The sequence below is a fragment of the Oncorhynchus nerka genome, linkage group LG2 (assembly GCF_034236695.1).
Source record: "Oncorhynchus nerka isolate Pitt River linkage group LG2, Oner_Uvic_2.0, whole genome shotgun sequence".
Classification (NCBI taxonomy): Eukaryota; Metazoa; Chordata; class Actinopteri; order Salmoniformes; family Salmonidae; genus Oncorhynchus; species Oncorhynchus nerka.
This window is the reverse complement of record NC_088397.1, coordinates 6,956,342-6,979,427: the sequence shown is the minus strand read 5'-3', so window position 1 is coordinate 6,979,427 and position 23,086 is coordinate 6,956,342. Positions and strand designations below refer to the sequence as shown.

At 47.9% G+C, this 23,086-nt stretch overlaps 1 protein-coding gene across 3 annotated transcripts in view; it reads left to right on the top strand.

The window, feature by feature from the left end:
• dachc (dachshund c) overlaps positions 1 to 23,086 on the top strand; it is a 100,133-nt gene that overhangs the window by 66,820 nt on the left and 10,227 nt on the right. The window contains exons 5-10 of one of the 3 annotated variants that reach the window (XM_065022607.1): positions 2,059 to 2,188; positions 6,328 to 6,462; positions 16,650 to 16,846; positions 21,203 to 21,353; positions 21,826 to 21,963; positions 22,702 to 22,773. In XM_065022607.1, coding sequence (XP_064878679.1) covers positions 2,059 to 2,188; positions 6,328 to 6,462; positions 16,650 to 16,846; positions 21,203 to 21,353; positions 21,826 to 21,963; positions 22,702 to 22,773 — 823 coding nt within the window. Of the gene's footprint in view, positions 1 to 2,058; positions 2,189 to 6,327; positions 6,463 to 16,649; positions 16,847 to 21,202; positions 21,641 to 21,825; positions 21,964 to 22,701; positions 22,774 to 23,086 lie in introns of those variants that run through there. The other 2 variants (XR_010464719.1, XR_010464718.1) reach the window with 2 other exon arrangements.

The window sequence follows — 23,086 nt, the reverse complement described above, 5'->3', positions numbered from 1 at the left end:
ACCTCCGTTATAAAGGTATGTTAGCATGGAGGTCACCTGTGTTATAAAGGTATGTTAGCATGGTCACCGGTGTTATAAAGGTATGTTAGCATGGTGGTCACCTCCGTTATAAAGGTATGTTAGCATGGCCACCTCTGTTATAAAGGTATGTTAGCATGGTCACCTGTGTTATAAAGGTATGTTAGCATGGTCACCTGTGTTATTATGGTATGTTAGCATGGTCACCGGTGTTATAAAGGTATGTTAGCATGGTCACCTGTGTTATAAAGGTATGTTAGCATGGCCACCTCCGTTATAAAGGTATGTTAGCATGGCCACCTCCGTTATAAAGGTATGTTAGCATGGAGGTCACCTGTGTTATAAAGGTATGTTAGCATGGTCACCGGTGTTATAAAGGTATGTTAGCATGGTGGTCACCTCCGTTATAAAGGTATGTTAGCATGGCCACCTCCGTTATAAAGGTATGTTAGCATGGCCACCTCCGTTATAAAGGTATGTTAGCATGGAGGTCACCTGTGTTATAAAGATATGTTAGCATGGTCACCGGTGTTATAAAGGTATGTTAGCATGGCCACCTCCGTTATAAAGGTATGTTAGCATGGCCACCTCCGTTATAAAGGTATGTTAGCATGGCCACCTCCGTTATAAAGGTATGTTAGCATGGAGGTCACCTGTGTTATAAAGGTATGTTAGCATGGTCACCGGTGTTATAAAGGTATGTTAGCATGGTGGTCACCTCCGTTATAAAGGTATGTTAGCATGGCCACCTCCGTTATAAAGGTATGTTAGCATGGTCACCTGTGTTATAAAGGTATGTTAGCATGGTCACCTGTGTTATTATGGTATGTTAGCATGGTCACCGGTGTTATAAAGGTATGTTAGCATGGTCACCTGTGTTATAAAGGTATGTTAGCATGGTCACCTCCGTTATAAAGGTATGTTAGCATGGTCACCTCCGTTATGAAGGTATGTTAGCATGGTGGTCACCTCTGTTATAAAGATATGTTAGCATGGTCATCTCCGTTATAAAGGTATGTTAGCATGGTCACCGGTGTTATAAAGGTATGTTAGCATGGTCACCGGTGTTATAAAGGTATGTTAGCATGGCCACCTCCGTTATAAAGGTATGTTAGCATGGCCACCTCCATTATAAAGGTATGTTAGCATGGTCACCTGTGTTATAAAGGTATGTTAGCATGGTCACCGGTGTTATAAAGGTATGTTAGCATGGTCACCTGTGTTATAAAGGTATGTTAGCATGGTCACCTGTGTTATAAAGGTATGTTAGCATGGTCACCGGTGTTATAAAGGTATGTTAGCATGGTCACCTGTGTTATAAAGGTATGTTAGCATGGCCACCTCCGTTATAAAGGTATGTTAGCATGGTCACCTCCGTTATGAAGGTATGTTAGCATGGTGGTCACCTCTGTTATAAAGGTATGTTAGCATGGTCACCTGTGTTATAAAGGTATGTTAGCATGGTCACCTCCGTTATAAAGGTATGTTAGCATGGCCACCTCCGTTATAAAGGTATGTTAGCATTGCCACCTCCGTTATAAAGGTATGTTAGCATGGTCACCGGTGTTATAAAGGTATGTTAGCATGGTCACCGGTGTTATAAAGGTATGTTAGCATGGTCACCTGTGTTATAAAGGTATGTTAGCATGGTCACCTGTGTTATAAAGGTATGTTAGCATGGTGGTCACCTCTGTTATAAAGGTATGTTAGCATGGTCACCGGTGTTATAAAGGTATGTTAGCATGGTCACCTCCGTTATAAAGGTATGTTAGCATGGTCACCTGTGTTATAAAGGTATGTTAGCATAGTCACCTGTGTTATAAAGGTAGGTCAGAGCATTATGGGTACTGTCGTACATTATGCTACGGCCACCTGTTATAAAGGTACACTGGATGGTCTCATGATATTATGCCAGAAGTTTCCTTTCAAGCCATGAGAGCATCCCATCAAACCTTTCCTGGACACTGTGATTATTATTCTAAAATATTCACTGATGTTGACGTGTGTTTCCACTCACTATGGTGTTGTTCTTCATTCTAGGAGCGTGTTCGGGACAGTCCGTCTCCCTCTCTGGAGGACGGGAGGAGGTCTGGGAGTCACCTGTCCTCTCGTCACAGCAGCAGCATCTCCAGCTCCCCAGTACACACAGAACACTCTGCAGACAGGACCCGTACGTACCCTAACCCAGCACACAGAACACTCTGCAGACAGGACCCGTACGTACCCTAACCCAGCACACAGAACACTCTGCAGACAGGACCCGTAGACGGACCCGTACCCAGCACACAGAACAACCCAGCACACAGAACACTCTGCAGACAGGACCCGTACGTACCCTAACCCACCCTAACCCAGCACACAGAACACTCTGCAGACAGGACCCGTACGTGCCCTAACCCAGCACACAGAACACTCTGCAGACAGGACCCGTCTACGTACCCTAACCCAGCACACAGAACACTCTGCAGACAGGACCCAGAACACTCTGTACGTACCCCAGCAACCCAGCACACAGAACACTCTGCAGACAGGACCCGTACGTACCCTAACCCAGCACACAGAACACTCTGCAGACAGGACCCGTACGTACCTAACCCAGCACACAGAACACTCTGCAGACAGGACCCGTACGAACACTCTACACAGGACCCGTATTTACCTAACCCAGCACACAGAACACTCTGCAGACCGGACCCGCACGAACACTCTGCCAGGACCCGTACGTACCTAACCCAGCACACAGAACACTCTGCAGACAGGACCCGTACGTAGAACCCTAACCCAGCACACAGAACACTCTGCAGACAGGACCCGAACACTCTACAGACACCCTAACCCAGCACACAGAACACTCTGCAGACAGGACCCGTACGTACCTAACCCAGCACACAGAACACTCTGCAGACAGGACCCGTACGTACCCTAACCCAGCACACAGAACACTCTGCAGACAGGACCCGTACGTACCCTAACCCAGCACACAGAACACTCTGCAGACAGGACCCGTACGTACCCTAACCCAGCACACAGAACACTCTGCAGACAGGACCCGTACGTACCCTAACCCAGCACACAGAACACTCTGCAGACAGGACCCGTACGTACCCTAACCCAGCACACAGAACACTCTACAGACAGGACCCGTACGTACCCTAACCCAGCACACAGAACACTCTGCAGACAGGACCCGTACGTACCCTAACCCAGCACACAGAACACTCTACAGACAGGACCCGTACGTACACTAACCCAGCACACAGAACCCGTACGTACCCTAACCCAGCACACAGAACACTCTACAGACAGGACCCGTACATACCCTAACCCAGCACACAGAACACTCTACAGACAGGACCCGTACGTACCCTAACCCAGCACACAGAACACTCTGTAGACAGGACCCGTACGTACCCTAACCCAGCACACAGAACACTCTACAGACAGGACCCTGTAGACGGACCCGTACCCTAACCCAGCACACAGAACACTCTGTAGACAGGACCCGTACCCCCAACCCAGCACACAGAACACTACCAGGACCCGTACGTACCCTAACCCAGCACACAGAACACTCTGCAGACAGGACCCGTAGGTACCCTAACCCAGCACACAGAACACTCTGCAGACAGGACCCGTACGTACCCTAACCCAGAACACTCTGCAGACAGGACCCGTACGTACCCTAACCCAGCACACAGAACACTCTACAGACAGAACCCGTACACTAACCCAGAACACTCTACAGACAGGACCCGTACGTACCCTAACCCAGCACACAGAACACTCTGCAGACAGAACCCGTACACTAACCCAGAACACTCTACAGACAGGACCCGTACGTACCCTAACCCAGCACACAGAACACTCTACAGACAGGACCCGTACGTACCCTAACCCAGCACACAGAACACTCTGCAGACAGGACCCGTACGTAGCCTAACCCAGCACACAGAACACTCTGCAGACAGGACCCGCACACAGAACACCTGCAGACAACCCAGCACACAGAACACTCTGCAGACAGGACCCGTACGTACCCTAACCCAGCACACAGAACACTCTGCAGACAGGACCCGTACGTACCCTACCCAGCACACAGAACACTAACCCAGCACACAGAACACTCTACAGACAGGACCCGTACGTACCCTAACCCAGCACACAGAACACTCTGTAGACAGGACCCGTACGTACCCTAACCCAGCACACAGAACACTCTGCAGACAGGACCCGTACGTACCCTAACCCAGCACACAGAACACTCTGTAGACAGGACCCGTACGTACCCTAACCCAGCACACAGAACACTCTATAGACAGGACCCCCAGTACGAACACTCTGTAGACCCTAACCCAGCACACAGAACACTCTGCAGACAGGACCCGTACGTACCCTAACCCAGCACACAGAACACTCTGTAGACAGGACCCGCACACAGAACACTCTGCGTACCCAGGACCCGTACGTACCCTAACCCAGCACACAGAACACTCTGCAGACAGGACCCGTACGTACCCTAACCCAGCACACAGAACACTCTGTAGACAGGACCCGTACGTACCCTAACCCAGCACACAGAACACTCTGCAGACAGGACCCGTAGGTACCCTAACCCAGCACACAGAACACTCTGCAGACAGGACCCGTACGTACCCTAACCCAGAACACTCTGCAGACAGGACCCGTACGTACCCTAACCCAGCACACAGAACACTCTACAGACAGAACCCGTACACTAACCCAGAACACTCTACAGACAGGACCCGTACGTACCCTAACCCAGCACACAGAACACTCTGCAGACAGAACCCGTACACTAACCCAGAACACTCTACAGACAGGACCCGTACGTACCCTAACCCAGCACACAGAACACTCTAAAGACAGGACCCGTACGTACACTAACCCAGCACACAGAACCCGTACGTACCCTAACCCAGCACACAGAACACTCTACAGACAGGACCCGTACGTACCCTAACCCAGCACACAGAACTCTCTACAGACAGGACCCGTACGTACCCTAACCCAGCACACAGAACACTCTGCAGACAGGACCCGTACGTACCCTAACCCAGCACACAGAACACTCTGCAGACAGGACCCGTACGTACCCTAACCCAGCACACAGAACACTCTGTAGACAGGACCCGTACGTACCCTAACCCTGCACACAGAACACTCTACAGACAGGACCCGTACGTACCCTAACCCAGCACACAGAACACTCTGTAGACAGGACCCGTACGTACCCTAACCCAGCACACAGAACACTCTGCAGACAGGACCCGTAGGTACCCTAACCCAGCACACAGAACACTCTGCAGACAGGACCCGTACGTACCCTAACCCAGAACACTCTGCAGACAGGACCCGTACGTACCCTAACCCAGCACACAGAACACTCTACAGACAGAACCCGTACACTAACCCAGAACACTCTACAGACAGGACCCGTACGTACCCTAACCCAGCACACAGAACACTCTGCAGACAGTACCCTAACCCAGCACACAGAACACTCTACAGACAGGACCCGTACGTACCCTAACCCAGCACACAGAACTCTCTACAGACAGGACCCGTACGTACCCTAACCCAGCACACAGAACACTCTGTAGACAGGACCCGTACGTACCCTAACCCAGCACACAGAACACTCTACAGACAGGACCCGTACGTACCCTAACCCAGCACACAGAACACTCTGCAGACAGGACCCGTATGTACCCTAACCCAGCACACAGAACACTCTACAGACAGGACCCGTATGTACCCTAACCCAGCACACAGAACACTCTAAAGACAGGACCCGTACACTAACCCAGAACACTCTACAGACAGGACCCGTACGTACCCTAACCCAGCACACAGAACACTCTACAGACAGGACCCGTACACTAACCCAGAACACTCTACAGACAGGACCCGTACACTAACCCAGAACTCTCTACAGACAGGACCCGTACGTACCCTAACCCAGCACACAGAACACTCTACAGACAGGACCCTAACCCAGCACAGGACTCTCATCTTCACTGTCTTTCCAGCTTCGTCTGGAACCAGATTATGAGTCCAGTCAGGGAAAGCAACAGTCTCTTTGCTCTGTCAATGTCATTAAAGATCCACTCTAATGTCAGGTATGACATCAGGCTAGCCACGATGTATTGTAATGTTTTTAAAACGGTATAAACTGCCTTCATTATGCTGGACCCCAGGAAGAGTAGCTTCAGAGTAGAGTATTAATGTGGATCCATAATAAATACAGATATGTTCACCTCCTCTGTAAAGTGATACTGTGTGTTCCAGACGTGCAGCAGAACGGCCTGTCCTCCAGCCATGCTCTGTTGGGTCTATCTCCCAGTGCTGTGCCCGGTCCTAAAGAAGGAGATGTGGCCACCCTGGACTCTGGCCACGAAGCTAAGAGGAACCATGTTGAGAGAGGTAGGGTCCTCCTTCTCTTTCGCTTGTTCTTGATTGTTCTCTATCTCCCTCTCTCTCACTCTCTCACTCTGTCTGTCTGTCTGTCTGTCTGTCTGTCTGTCTGTCTGTCTGTCTGTCTGTCTGTCTGTCTGTCTGTCTGTCTGTCTGTCTGTCTGTCTGTCTGTCTGTCTGTCTGTCTGTCTGTCTGTCTGTCTGTCTGTCTGTCTGTCTGTCTGTCTGTCTGTCTGTCTGTCTGTCTGTCTGTCTGTCTGTCTGTCTCTGTCTGTCTGTCTCTCTCTCTCTCTGTCTTAGCATCATCATCGGATATCACTGAATGTGAAGACAATTACAGGAAATAGTTGGTAGTTGATTCCCGTGAAGGTGAGGACAGCGATTGAGGTCCTAATGCACCAATCAGGATTCATTGTCTGTCCCTACTACTCTCTCTCTGTCTCTGTCTCTGTCTCTGTCTCTCTCTCTCTCTCTCTCTTGGTGGTCTTCGTGGGAAGCAGAGATGAAGTGAAGACAAATAATTCTATGGAATAATCCATTACAGAGGAGAGAGGAGTGGAAGACGAGGCAGCGGGGCTAAATTAGTTAGCGATTTGCAGAGCATGAATTAATGAACAAGGCCCTCTCGCCACGGCTCCTCTCACAGCCACCTGATTTCCATAATGACCACCTCCCAAGCTCTGAGGCCGCCGTTTGCGTCAGTTGTGGGGTTTTTCAGTTATGAAGGTTTACATTAGCTTAATGAGGACTGTTCAAGGGCAAAACAGTCAGCACAATTTACAGAGAGACGGAAGAGAGACGGAAGAGAGAGGGAGAAGAGAGAGGGAAGAGAGAGGGAAGAGAGAGAGGGGGAAGAGAGAGGGAGAAAAGAGAGGGAGAAGAGAGAGGGAGAATAGAGAGGGAAGAGAGAGGGAGAAGAGAGACGGAAGAGAGAGGGAGAAGAGAGAGGGAAGAGAGAGGGAGAAGAGAGAGGGGAAGAGAGAGGGAGAAGAGAGAGGGGGAAGAGAGAGGGGGAAGAGAGACGGAAGAGAGACAGAGAAGAGAGAGAGAGGGAAGAGAGAGGGAAGAGAGAGAGGGAAGAGAGAGGGAGAAGAGAGAGAGGGAAGAGAGAGGGAGAAGAGAGAGGGAGAAGAGAGAGGGAGACAAGAGAGGGATAGAAGAAGAGAGAGGGAGAAGAGAGAGGGAAGAGATAGGGAAGAGAGAGGGAGAAGAGAGAGGGAAGAGAGAGGGAAGAGAGAGGGAGAAGAGAGAGGGAGAAGAGAGAGGGGGAAGAGAGACGGAGAAGAGAGAGGGAGAAGAGAGAGGGAGAAGAGAGAGAGGGAAGAGAGAGGGAGAAGAGAGAGAGGGAAGAGAGAGGGAAGAGAGAGGGAAGAGAGAGAGAGAGGGAGAAGAGAGAGAGGGAAGAGAGAGGGAGAAGAGAGAGGAGAGAGAGAGGGAAGAGAGAGGGAAGAGAGGGAGAAGAGAGAGGGAGACAAGAGAGGGATAGAAGAAGAGAGAGGGAGAAGAGAGAGGGAAGAGAGAGGGAAGAGAGAGAGGGAAGAGAGAGGGAGAAGAGAGAGGGAAGAGAGAGGGAAGAGAGAGGGAGAAGAGAGAGGGGGAAGAGAGAGAGAGAAGAGAGAGGGAGAGAAGAAGAGAGAGGGAAGAGAGAGGGAGAAGAGAGTGGGGAAGAGAGATGGAGAAGAGAGAGGGAGAAGAGATAGGGAAGAGAGAGGGAAGAGAGAGATGGAAGAGAGAGGGAAGAGAGGGAGAGAGAGAGGAAGAGAGAGGGAAGAGAGAGAGGGAGAAGAGAGAGGGAAGAGAGAGGGAGAAAAGAGAGGGAGAATAGAGAGGGAAGAGAGAGGGAGAAGAGAGAGGGAAGAGAGAGGGAAGAGAGAGGGAGAAGAGAGAGGGGGAAGAGAGAGAGAGAAGAGAGAGGGAGAGAAGAAGAGAGAGGGAAGAGAGAGGGAGAAGAGAGTGGGGGAAGAGAGATGGAGAAGAGAGAGGGAGAAGAGATAGGGAAGAGAGAGGGAAGAGAGAGATGGAAGAGAGAGGGAAGAGAGAGAGGGAAGAGAGAGGGAAGAGAGAGAGGGAGAAGAGAGAGGGAAGAGAGAGGGAGAAAAGAGAGGAAGAATAGAGAGGGAAGAGAGAGGGAGAAGAGAGACGGAAGAGAGAGGGAGAAGAGAGACGGAGAAGAGAGAGGGAAGAGAGAGGGAGAAGAGAGAGGGAGAAGAGAGAGGGAGAAGAGAGAGGGAGAAGAGAGAGGGAAGAGAAAGGAAGAGAGACAGAGAAGAGAGAGGGAGAAGAGAGAGAGGGAAGAGAGAGGGAAGAGAGAGAGGGAAGAGAGAGGGAGAAGAGAGAGGGAAGAGAGAGGGAAGAGAGAGGGAGAAGAGAGAGACGGAAGAGAGACGGAGAAGAGAGAGAGGGAAGAGAGAGGGAAGAGAGAGAGGGAAGAGAGAGGGAGAAGAGAGAGAGGGAAGAGAGAGGGAGAAGAGAGAGGGAGAAGAGAGAGGGGAGAGAGAGGGAGAAGAGAGAGAGGGAAGAGAGAGGGAGAAGAGAGAGGAGAGAGAGGGGGAAGAGAGAGGGAAGAGAGAGGGAGAAGAGAGAGGGAGACAAGAGAGGGATAGAAGAAGAGAGAGGGAAGAGAGAGGGAAGAGAGAGAGGGAAGAGAGAGGGAAGAGAGAGGGGGAAGAGAGAGGGAGAAGAGAGAGGGAGAAGAGAGAGGGAAGAGAGAGGGGGAGAAGAAGAGAGAGGGAAGAGAGAGGGAGAAGAGAGTGGGGAAGAGAGATGGAGAAGAGAGAGGGAGAAGAGATAGGGAAGAGAGAGAGAGGGGGAAGAGAGAGATGGAAGAGAGAGGGAGAAGAGAGAGGGAAGAGAGAGGGAAGAGCGAGAGGGAGTGAGGGAAGAGAGAGGGAGAAGAGAGAGGGAAGAGAGAGAAGAGAGAAGAGAGAGAGAGAGGGAAGAGAGAGGAGAAGAAGAGAGAAGGGAAGAGAGAGAGGGAAGAGAGAGGGAAGAGTGAGAAGGAGAAGAGAGAGAGAGAGAGAGAGAGGGAAGAGAGAGGGAGAAGAGAGAGAGAGGGAAGAGAGAGGGAAGAGAGAGGGAGAAGAGAGAGGGAGAAGAGAGAGGGAGAGAAGAAGAGAGAGGGAAGAGAGAGGGAAGAGCGAGGGAGAAGAGAGAGGGAAGAGAGAGAGGGAAGAGAGAGGGAGAAGAGAAGAGGGAAGAGAGAGGGGGAAGAGAGAGGGAAGAGAGAGAGGGAGAGAAGAGAGAGGGAAGAGAGAGGGAGAAGAGAGGGAGAAGAGAGAGGGAGAGAGAAGAGGAAGAGAGGGGGAAGGGAGAGCCAGAAGAGAGAGAGAGAGAGAGAGAAGAGAGGGGGAAGAGAGAGAGAGAAGAAGAAGAGAGAGGGGGAAGGGAGAAGAGAGAAGAGAAGAGAGAGAGAGAAGAAGAGAAGAAGAAGAGAGAGGGGGAAGGGAGAAGAGAGAAGAGAGAGAGGGAAGAGAGAGAGAGAAGAAGAAGAAGAGAGGGGAAGGGGAAGAAGAAGGAGAAGAGAGAAGAGAGAGGGGGAAGGAGAAGAGAGAGAGAAGAGAAGGAAGAGAGAGGGGGAAGAGAGAGAGAGAGGGAGAAGGAGAAGAAGAAGAGAGAGGGGGAAGAGAGAAGAGAGAGGGAGAAGAGAGAGAGAAGAAAGAAGAAGAAGAGAGAGGGGGAAGAAGAGAGAGAAGGAGAAGAAGAAGAGAAGAGAGAGAGAAGAGAGAGAGAGAGAGAGAGAGAGAAGAGAGAGGGGAGAGAGAGAGAGAAGAGAGAGAGAAGAGAAAGGGGGAAGAGAGAGAGAAGAAGAGAGGGAAGAGAGACAGAAGATAGAGGGAAGAGAGACAGAAGAGAGAAGAAGAAGAGAGAGGGAAGAGAGAGAAGAAGAGAGTACAGTCACTACATTACATACTAGGACATTTAAATGAAACACACTTCACAGGTTTTTGTTTGGCAGGATGACAGAGAAGCGCGTTGCCAGATATGTAATTAAACCAATCAGATTTAACCAGTGAGAGACGTGTCATAAAGACAGTGATGATGATATGAGACAGGATGCATTAGTTTAATAAGACAAGAGGTCCATAATGGTGGAAGTGAACTAGTGGGACGACTGAATAGATGAGAGGCTCATTGGAACTGTTGGGATTAGTGTTTCATTTAATCAGTTGGTTTGTTTTATAGACAAATGAAAAACCATGCCAGTTATTGGTCGGCGTGTTCAGTTGTAATTGTGGTGGTACATCATTTGATTGGTTAGGAGATTGAATGGGGTTGAATATCCACACAGAGAAATAGGTTTAAAACATCCTGTTGTTTTCTTACTTGTCTTTCTGTCACATATGAGTCATTAGAGAATGTCTGAGACTCTTCTAGCTATATTCTCTCTTTTCTGACTTGTCTTTCTGTCACATATGAGTCATTAGAGAATGTCTGAGACTCTTCTAGCTATATTCTCTCTTTTCTGACTTGTCTTTCTGTCACATATGAGTCATTAGAGAATGTCTGAGACTCTTCTAGCTATATTCTCTCTTTTCTGACTTGTCTTTCTGTCACATATGAGTCATTAGAGAATGTCTGAGACTCTTCTAGCTATATTCTCTTTTTTTTCTGACTTGTCTTTCTGTCACATATGAGTCATTAGAGAATGTCTGAGACTCTTCTAGCTATATTCTCTCTTTTCTGACTTGTCTTTCTGTCACATATGAGTCATTAGAGAATGTCTGAGACTCTTCTAGCTATATTCTCTCTTTGAACACTTTAACGTTAAGATCAAACATCAGAAGATGTCTGACAGTTAATCCACTTTATCCACAATAAGCATTTTCCTTTAAACTTCATTCAGACCTCACCTCTCTCTACTTCCGCTGACAGTCAGGACGCTTCACTTGGTGGAGTTCATCAGCCCGAGGGATGGAAGAGGAGGAGAGGAGAGAGGGAGAGAGAGAGGAGAGGGGATGGAAGAGGGGAGAGGAGAGGGGGAAGGAGGGATGGAAGAGGGGAGGAGAGAGGGAGAGAGGAGAGAGGGATGGAAGAGGGGAGAGGAGAGGGGGAAGGAGGGATGGAAGAGGAGAGGAGAGGAGAGAGGGAAGGAGGGATGGAAGAGGAGAGAATAAGAAAGAGAATGATGGAAAGAAAAAATAGAAAAATGGAAAACAATGACCTTGGTTGAGGAGATCTGCAAATGAGAGGATGGGGGAGAGGAGAGGAGAGAGGGAGATGAGAAAGGGAGATGAGAATGGAAGAGGAGAAGAAGAGAGAGAGGAGGGGGAAGAGGAGGAGGGGGACAGGAGGGGGGTCGAGGGGTTGGGAGAAGAGGGTGGAGGGAAGGATGGAGAGGAGAGGAGAGGAGGGGGTTGAGGGGTTGGGAGAAGAGAGTGGAGGGAAGGATCGAGAGGAGAGGAGGGAGAGGAGGTAGGGATGGATAAAACAGTAACTCAAAGAGGATCAGTCACATCAAAGGAGGGGAGGAGAGGGAGGGTGGAGAGAGGAGGGGGATCCATACTGCATCCCGATGACGCTGCAGTACAGAGCAGGGGGTGGCGGGGGGTGGCTAAGGGGCCACAGGAGCAGAAGTAGAGTTGGACGCCCTGCGTTTGACGAGCGCTGAGCAACACCTGACACTGACAGACTGCTAATTACATCTAGTACTGATATAGAGGAAGGCTTTTAGGAACGGGAGAGGAAATTAAAAGAGAGGGGGAGGAGGGAGAGGGGGAGAGGGAGTGGGAGGGAGGGAGGGAGAGAAATGGAGGGAGAGGGAGAGAGAGAAGGAGAGAGAGAGCGGGAGGGCGAGGGGGAGAGGGAGGGAGAGAGAGCGGGGAGAGAGGGAGGGAGAGGGAGAGAAGGAGAGAGAGAGAGAGGGAGAGGGAGGGAGAGAGAAGGAGAGAGAGAGCGGGAGAGAGGGAGAGGGAGGGAGAGAAGGAGAGAGAGAGGGAGAGAGATGGAGAGAGAGAGCGGGAGAGAGGGAGAGAAGGAGAGAGAGAGGGAGAGAGAAGGAGAGAGAGAGCGGGAGAGAGGGAGAGAGAGGGAGAGAAGGAGAGAGAGAGGGAGAGAGAAGGAGAGAGAATGGGGACATGCTTTTACCCTTCAATGTGGCACTAGCCTGTTTGCCAAGATTGGAGGCTGGGGGTGGGGGGGGGGGGCGGTGGGGGGCTGAAGATGCTTTGGTCAGCTAAGTGGAGTAAAATGTGATGGTGTGTGTGTGTGTGTGTGTGTATCCGTGCCTGTGAAGTAAATCTAATTCAACCCCATCAGACTCAGGTGAAGCTGAGACAGTCTGTAGATAGAACACAGTGAACTCCACTACTCATAAAGCCCTTTCGTCTTTCTTCAAAAATAGTTTTTAGGATTATAATGTAAATGAACTTCAGAGTATTGTAGAGCAGAGTGTCCACCACAGCCTGGCTTGTAAACTAGTCTTCAAGCTCCATCACCACCATTAACACGTCTACTTGTGTAGTTTCCAGAACCAGGTTGTCCAGGATCAGCTGTTAGTGTTTTATTGGTCTCATTAACATTCTACTACAGAACCGTGTCTCTCCTCTCCACACAAAATGACTTCTTTTTTTCCCTCCCAAACTTCTAAAGTTTAAACATTAGTAAGTAGCTGCTTTGGAATGAAGTGGAATGCACCTTCATCTAAAAAGACATATTCATTTGGTCTTCATTGTGAGTCGTAGAAAAAGTCATCATAGCAACAAAAGAAAAAGGCCATCCTCTCTCAAACAGTGACTTACATGGAGAGGAAATAAGAGTCACAGAGCTGTTATTGTGCTGCCAGGGTCTCACTGCTTAACATGAAATAAGACTCACAGAGCTGTTATTGTGCTGCCAGGGTCTCACTGCTTAACATGAAATAAGACTCACAGAGCTGTTATTGTGCTGCCAGGGTCTCACTGCTTAACATGAAATAAGACTCACAGAGCTGTTATTGTGCTGCCAGGGTCTCAATGCTTAACATGAAATAAGACTCACAGAGCTGTTATTGTGCTGCCTGGGTCTCACTGCTTAACATGAAATAAGACTCACAGAGCTGTTATTGTGCTGCCTGGGTCTCACTGCTTAACATGAAATAAGACTCACAGAGCTGTTATTGTGCTGCCAGGGTCTCACTGCTTAACATGAAATAAGAGTCACAGAGCTGTTATTGTGCTGCCTGGGTCTCACTGCTTAACATGAAATAAGAGTCACAGAGCTGTTATTGTGATCTGTAGAGGTGAAACAACACAACTCAATCTGATCTGTAGAGGAGGTTAAACAACACAACTCAATCTGATCTGTAGAGGTAAAACAACACAACTCAATCTGATCTGTAGAGGAGGTTAAACAACACAACTCAATCTGATCTGTAGAGGAGGTGAAACAACACAACTCAATCTGATCTGTAGAGGAGGTAAAACAACACAACTCAATCTGATCTGTAGAGGTAAAACAACACAACTCAATCTGATCTGTAGAGGTGAAACAACACTACTCAATCTGATCTGTAGAGGAGGTGAAACAACACAACTCAATCTGATCTGTAGAGGTAAAACAACACTACTCAATCTGATCTGTAGAGGAGGTTAAACAACACAACTCAATCTGATCTGTAGAGGTAAAACAACACTACTCAATCTGATCTGTAGAGGAGGTTAAACAACACAACTCAATCTGATCTGTAGAGGAGGTGAAACAACACAACTCAATCTTATCTGTAGAGGTGAAACAACACAACTCAATCTGATCTGTAGAGGTAAAACAACACAACTCAATCTGATCTGTAGAGGAGGTTAAACAACACAACTCAATCTGATCTGTAGAGGTAAAACAACACAACTCAATCTGATCTGTAGAGGAGGTTAAACAACACAACTCAATCTGATCTGTAGAGGTGAAACAACACAACTCAATCTGATCTGTAGAGGTAAAACAACACTACTCAATCTGATCTGTAGAGGTAAAACAACACAACTCAATCTGATCTGTAGAGGAGGTTAAACAACACAACTCAATCTGATCTGTAGAGGAGGTTAAACAACACAACTCAATCTGATCTGTAGAGGAGGTGAAACAACACAACTCAATCTGATCTGTAGAGGAGGTTAAACAACACAACTCAATCTGATCTGTAGAGGAGGTGAAACAACACAACTCAATCTGATCTGTAGAGGAGGTGAAACAACACAACTCAATCTGATCTGTAGAGGAGGTTAAACAACACAACTCAATCTGATCTGTAGAGGAGGTAAAACAACACAACTCAATCTGATCTGTAGAGGAGGTGAAACAACACAACTCAATCTGATCTGTAGAGGAGGTAAAACAACACAACTCAATCTGATCTGTAGAGGTAAAACAACACAACTCAATCTGATCTGTAGAGGTAAAACAACACAACTCAATCTGATCTGTAGAGGAGGTTAAACAACACAACTCAATCTGATCTGTAGAGGTAAAACAACACTACTCAATCTGATCTGTAGAGGTAAAACAACACTACTCAATCTGATCTGTAGAGGAGGTTAAACAACACTACTCAATCTGATCTGTAGAGGAGGTGAAACAACACAACTCAATCTGATCTGTAGAGGTAAAACAACACAACTCAATCTGATCTGTAGAGGTGAAACAACACAACTCAATCTGATCTGTAGAGGAGGTAAAACAACACTACTCAATCTGATCTGTAGAGGAGGTTAAACAACACTACTCAATCTGATCTGTAGAGGTAAAACAACACAACTCAATCTGATCTGTAGAGGTAAAACAACACAACTCAATCTGATCTGTAGAGGAGGTTAAACAACACAACTCAATCTGATCTGTAGAGGAGGTGAAACAACACAACTCAATCTGATCTGTAGAGGAGGTGAAACAACACAACTCAATCTGATCTGTAGAGGAGGTGAAACAACACAACTCAATCTGATCTGTAGAGGAGGTTAAACAACACAACTCAATCTGATCTGTAGAGGTAACACAACACAACTCAATCTGATCTGTAGAGGAGGTAAAACAACACAACTCAATCTGATCTGTAGAGGAGGTTAAACAACACAACTCAATCTGATCTGTAGAGGAGGTGAAACAACACAACTCAATCTGATCTGTAGAGGAGGTTAAACAACACAACTCAATCTGATCTGTAGAGGAGGTGAAACAACACAACTCAATCTGATCTGTAGAGGAGGTGAAACAACACAACTCAATCTGATCTGTAGAGGAGGTGAAACAACACAACTCAATCTGATCTGTAGAGGAGGTGAAACAACACAACTCAATCTGATCTGTAGAGGAGGTGAAACAACACAACTCAATCTGATCTGTAGAGGAGGTTAAACAACACAACTCAATCTGATCTGTAGAGGAGGTGAAACAACACAACTCAATCTGATCTGTAGAGGAGGTGAAACAACACAACTCAATCTGATCTGTAGAGGAGGTGAAACAACACAACTCAATCTGATCTGTAGAGGAGGTTAAACAACACAACTCAATCTGATCTGTAGAGGTAAAACAACACAACTCAATCTGATCTGTAGAGGAGGTAAAACAACACAACTCAATCTGATCTGTAGAGGAGGTTAAACAACACAACTCAATCTGATCTGTAGAGGAGGTGAAACAACACAACTCAATCTGATCTGTAGAGGAGGTGAAACAACACAACTCAATCTGATCTGTAGAGGAGGTGAAACAACACAACTCAATCTGATCTGTAGAGGAGGTGAAACAACACAACTCAATCTGATCTGTAGAGACACTGAAACTAATGAAAGAAACAGAGCAGCTGTTGCCTTTATGCCAACTGGCAGAGATAGCAGGCGTCTGTCTGTGAGAGTGAGGAGCAAGACAAAGAGGGAGAACGTGTGTGATTTAAACTTGGCCATGACATAGTTATCAGTAGTGCAGGAGAACAGACATCTGTGAACACAGTATTACAGTATACTCAGGGGACAGCGTGTGTTTCCATCTGTGTGTCTTCAGTGGTGCCACACTGAAAAGGTTGGGCGTTCAGAGGTGGGTGTGGTTTCTTGTGTTTGTCAGTTGTAGTTTAGTCGTGGACACAGCCAATCACAATCTCCCTCTATTTTGCATGTTCTGAATAATGAATATCACCATCACTCTCTCTTTGTCTTTCCCCAGAAGAGCCCAACACAACGGTAAATGCATTCTGATGACTTCTCTGCTATTCTCTTTTGTCTGTCCTCAAGATGACTGTGGTTCCCTGAGCACCCAGACAGTCAGAGAACCAGTCAGAGAACCAATCAGAGAGCCAGTCAGAGAACCAATGGGAGACGGCTATGAGAGGCTGTCGTTCTCGGGGCAGAAGCTTCCTCCAGGGTTCCCCGGGCCCTTTATCTTCCCTGAGGGGCTGTCGTCAATAGAGACTCTGCTCACTAACATCCAGGTGGGGCTCTACTCTCTGTTCTCTACTGAATCGTCCCAGGAGGTGTAATGGTGTTTTGCTGAACCATGTTTTGCTGAACCATGTTTTGATATTGGAGGCTGTATCTTCTTTCTCTACTCACAGTTTGTTATCACACATCTGGATGAGTAACTCCTCCTCATCTCATCTCTCTATCTGTGTCTCTGGGCTCCATCTCATCTCTCTATCTGTGTCTCTGGGCTCCTCCTCATCTCATCTCTCTATCTGTGTCTCTGGGCTCCTCCTCATCTCATCTCTCTGTCTGTGTCTCTGGGCTCCTCCTCATCTAATCTCTCTATCTGTGTCTCTGGGCTCCTCCTCATCTCATCTCTCTGTCTGTGTCTCTGGGCTCCTCCTCATCTCATCTCTCTGTCTGTGTCTCTGGGCTCCACCTCATCTCATCTCTCTGTCTGTGTCTCTGGGCTCCACCTCATCTCATCTCTCTGTCTGTGTCTCTGGGCTCCACCTCATCTCATCTCTCTATCTGTGTCTCTGGGCTCCACCTCATCTCATTTCTCTATCTGTGTCTCTGGGCTCCTCCTCATCTCATCTCTCTGTCTGTGTCTCTGGGCTCCTCCTCATCTCATCTCTCTATCTGTGTCTCTGGGCTCCACCTCATCTCATCTCTCTGTCTGTGTCTCTGGGCTCCACCTCATCTCATCTCTCTATCTGTGTCTCTGGGCTCCATCTCATTTCTCTATCTGTGTCTCTGGGCTCCTCCCCATCTCATCTCTCTATCTGTGTCTCTGGGCTCCACCTCATCTCATCTCTCTATCTGTGTCTCTGGGCTCCATCTCATTTCTCTATCTGTGTCTCTGGGCTCCTCCTCATCTCATCTCTCTATCTGTGTCTCTAGGCTCCACCTCATCTCATCTCTCTGTCTGTGTCTCTGGGCTCCACCTCATCTCATCTCTCTATCTGTGTCTCTGGGCTCCACCTCATCTCATCTCTCTATCTGTGTCTCTGGGCTCCACCTCATCTCTCTATCTGTGTCTCTGGGCTCCACCTCATCTCATCTCTCTGTCTGTGTCTCTGGGTTCCACCTCATCTCATCTCTCTATCTGTGTCTCTGGGCTCCATCTCATTTCTCTATCTGTGTCTCTGGGCTCCTCCTCATCTCATCTCTCTATCTGTGTCTCTGGGCTCCACCTCATCTCATTTCTCTATCTGTGTCTCTGGGCTCCTCCTCATCTCATCTCTCTGTCTGTGTCTCTGGGCTCCTCCTCATCTCATCTCTCTATCTGTGTCTCTGGGCTCCACCTCATCTCATCTCTCTGTCTGTGTCTCTGGGCTCCACCTCATCTCATCTCTCTGTCTGTGTCTCTGGGCTCCTCCTCATCTCATCTCTCTATCTGTGTCTCTGGGCTCCACCTCATCTCATCTCTCTGTCTGTGTCTCTGGGCTCCACCTCATCTCATCTCTATCTGTGTCTCTGGGCTCCATCTCATTTCTCTATCTGTGTCTCTGGGCTCCCTCCCCATCTCATCTCTCTATCTGTGTCTCTGGGCTCCACCTCATCTCATCTCTCTATCTGTGTCTCTGGGCTCCATCTCATTTCTCTATCTGTGTCTCTGGGCTCCTCCTCATCTCATCTCTCTGTCTGTGTCTCTGGGCTCCTCCTCATCTCATCTCTCTATCTGTGTCTCTAGGCTCCACCTCATCTCATCTCTCTGTCTGTGTCTCTGGGCTCCACCTCATCTCATCTCTCTATCTGTGTCTCTGTGCTCCACCTCATCGCATCTCTCTATCTGTGTCTCTGGGCTCCACCTCATCTCATCTCTCTATCTGTGTCTCTGGGCTCCACCTCATCTCATCTCTCTGTCTGTGTCTCTGGGCTCCACCTCATCTCATCTCTCTATCTGTGTCTCTGGGCTTCATCTCATTTCTCTATCTGTGTCTCTGGGCTCCTCCTCATCTCATCTCTCTATCTGTGTCTCTGGGCTCCACCTCATCTCATTTCTCTATCTGTGTCTCTGGGCTCCTCCTCATCTCATCTCTCTGTCTGTGTCTCTGGGCTCCTCCTCATCTCATCTCTCTATCTGTGTCTCTGGGCTCCACCTCATCTCATCTCTCTGTCTGTGTCTCTGGGCTCCACCTCATCTCATCTCTCTATCTGTATCTCTGGGCTCCACCTCAGCTCATCTCTCTATCTGTGTCTCTGGGCTCCTCCTCATCTCATCTCTCTATCTGTGTCTCTAGGCTCCACCTCATCTCATCTCTCTGTCTGTGTCTCTGGGCTCCACCTCATCTCATCTCTCTATCTGTGTCTCTGGGCTCCACCTCATCTCATCTCTCTATCTGTGTCTCTGGGCTCCACCTCATCTCATCTCTCTATCTGTGTCTCTGGGCTCCACCTCATCTCATCTCTCTGTCTGTGTCTCTGGGCTCCACCTCATCTCATCTCTCTATCTGTGTCTCTGGGCTCCATCTCATTTCTCTATCTGTGTCTCTGGGCTCCTCCTCATCTCATCTCTCTATCTGTGTCTCTGGGCTCCACCTCATCTCATTTCTCTATCTGTGTCTCTGGGCTCCTCCTCATCTCATCTCTCTGTCTGTGTCTCTGGGCTCCTCCTCATCTCATCTCTCTATCTGTGTCTCTGGGCTCCACCTCATCTCATCTCTCTGTCTGTGTCTCTGGGCTCCACCTCATCTCATCTCTCTATCTGTATCTCTGGGCTCCACCTCAGCTCATCTCTCTATCTGTGTCTCTGGGCTCCACCTCATCTCATCTCTCTATCTGTGTCTCTGGGCTCCACCTCGTCTCATCTCTCTATCTGTGTCTCTGGGCTCCTCCTCATCTCATCTCTCTATCTGTGTCTCTGGCTCCTCATCTCATCTCTCTATCTGTGTCTCTGGGCTCCACCTCATCTCATCTCTCTATCTGTGTCTCTGGGCTCCACCTCATCTCATCTCTCTATCTGTGTCTCTGGGCTCCATCTCATTTCTCTATCTGTGTCTCTGGGCTCCTCCCCATCTCATCTCTCTATCTGTGTCTCTGGGCTCCTCCTCATCTCATCTCTCTGTCTGTGTCAGACTACACACTACATCAGACTACACACTACATCAGACTACACACTACATCAGACTACACACTACAGTTATGTATAGATTTAGATTAGAGATGTAGAGACTACACACTACATCAGACTACACACTACATCAGACTACACACTACATCAGACTACACACTACATCAGACTACACACTACAGTGATGTATAGATTTAGATTAGAGATGTAGAGACTACACACTACATCAGACTACACACTACATCAGACTACACACTACATCAGACTACACACTACATCAGACTACACACTACATCAGACTACATCAGACCACACACTACATCAGACTACACACTACATCAGACTACACACTACATCAGACTACACACTACATCAGACTACACACTACAGTGATGTATAGATTTAGATTAGAGATGTAGAGACTACACACTACATCAGACTACACACTACATCAGACTACACACTACAGTGATGTATAGATTTAGATAAGAGATGTAGAGACTACACACTACACCAGACTACACACTACATCAGACTACACACTACATCAGACTACACACTACATCAGACTACACACTACATCAGACTACACACTACACCAGACTACACACTACACCAGACTACACACTACATCAGACTACACACTACATCAGACTACACACTACATCAGACTACACACTACATCAGACTACACACTACATCAGACTACACACTACATCAGACTACACACTACATCAGACTACACACTACATCAGACTACACACTACATCAGACTACACACTACATCAGACTACACACTACATCAGACTACACACTATAGTGATGTATAGATTTAGATTAGAGATGTAGAGACTACACACTACATCAGACTACACACTACATCAGACTACACACTACATCAGACTACACACTACATCAGACTACACACTACATCAGACTACACACTACATCAAACTACACACTACATCAGACTACACACTATAGTGATGTATAGATTTAGATTAGAGATGTAGAGACTACACACTACATCAGACTACACACTACATCAGACTACACACTACATCAGACTACACACTACATCAGACTACACACTACATCAGACTACACACTACATCAGACTACACACTACATCAGACTACACACTACATCAGACTACACACTACATCAGACTACACACTACATCAGACTACACACTACATCAGACTACACACTACATCAGACCACACACTACATCAGACCACACACTACAGGGATGTATAGATTTAGTGTAACAGCCTCTTGATGTGTGTCTTACTCTGTGCCCTCCAAGCAGGGCTTGCTGAAGGTTGCCATAGACAACACGCGCGCTCAGGACAAGCAGGTGCAGACGGAGAAGTCAGAGCTGAAGATGGAACTGTTCAGAGAGAGGGAGCTAAGAGAGACACTGGAGAGACAGCTCACCATGGAGCAGAAAAACAGAGGTCGGTTAACACTGCATTACCCACAACACACTGCACACTACACTACATTACCCACAGTGAACTGTTCAGAGAGAGGGAGCTAAGAGAGACACTGGAGAGACAGCTCACCATGGAGCAGAAAAACAGAGGTCGGTTAACACTACATTACCCACAACACACTGCACACTACACTACATTACCCACAACACACTATACACTATACTACATTACCCACAGTGAACTGTTCAGAGAGAGGGAGCTAAGAGAGACACTGGAGAGACAGCTCACCATGGAGCAGAAAAACAGAGGTCGGTTAACACTACATTACCCACAACACACTGCATACTACACTACATTACCCACAACACACCGCACACTACACTACATTACCCACAACCCACCGGCACACCATACAACTCATCTCTGTTTCTGGTGAGCCCTGAAAACAAGCACTGCAATTCCTCACAATTCTCAACTGTTGTGTGTATTTCAGTGCTGATCCAGAAGCGTCTGAAGAAAGAGAAGAAGAGTAAGAGGAAACTTCAGGAGGCTCTGCAGTTTGAGTGTAAACTGAGAGACCATGCTGAGCAGACTCTGCAGCAGACTGTAGCATCAGACAGAGCCCTCTGTGGTAAGTCTAGTGGTTAGAGTGTAGAGGTGGCAGGGTAGCCTAGTGGTTAGAGTGTAGAGGCGGCAGGGGAGCTAGTGGTTAGAGTGTATAGGCGGCAGGGGAGCCTAGTGGTTAGAGTGTAGAGGCGGCAGGGTAGCCTAGTGGTTAGAGTGTAGAGGCGGCAGGGTAGCCTAGTGGTTAGAGTGTAGAGGCCGCAGGGGAGCCTAGTGGTTAGAGTGTAGAGGCGGCAGGGTAGCCTAGTGGTTAGAGTGTAGAGGCGGCAGGGTAGCCTAGTGGTTAGAGTGTAGAGGCGGCAGGGTAGCATAGTGGTTAGAGTGTAGAGGCGGCAGGGTAGCCTAGTGGTTAGAGTGTAGAGGCGGCAGGTAGCCTAGTGGTTAGAGCGTTGGACTAGTAACCGGAAGGTTGCAAGTTCAAACCCCCGAGCTGACAAGGTACAAATCTGTCGTTCTGCCCCTGAACAGGCAGTTAACCCACTGTTCCTAGGCCATCATTGAAAATAAGAATTTGTTCTTAACTAACTTGCCTGGTTAAATAAAGGTATAAAATAAAAGTTTTTACATTTTATTTACATTTGACTCTTTACTCTTCATTTTGACTTCATGGTGCAGTTCTACGTTGTCATTTATGTTCCTTTATGAAAATGAATGTATCGCCCTTTTACTTCTCATTTACTAGTAATTAGATGTGATAATTAATGACTAAACTCCTGCCTCTCCGTCATCATTACCCTCCAATCAGACTCACTGACCCAGGAAGTAGACAACGGTAACCAAGGTAACGGCAGGACTGACGCAGAGGCAGCGATACAAGGTACGGCAGCTTCTGAATGGCTCATCCATCCTTATCCTAGTTGCCTAAATGTCCGGGTGTTTACGTTGAGTTAAACTAACGCTGTTGGTCTGTGTAGCAGCAATCTAATTGATAAACAGTTTTTAATAGTTAAGTGTTGAGCGTATAATACTATTCCTATCTGTTATGAAGGTGTGTTTGAGAGCATTTCAGATGCTCTCATTGCTCTGTGTATCAGAACGACATCTACCCCCTCTCTCTCTCTGCTGCAGAGTTCCCCACAGACCCCATCTACCCCCCCTCTCTCTCTGCTGCAGAGTTCCCCACAGACCCC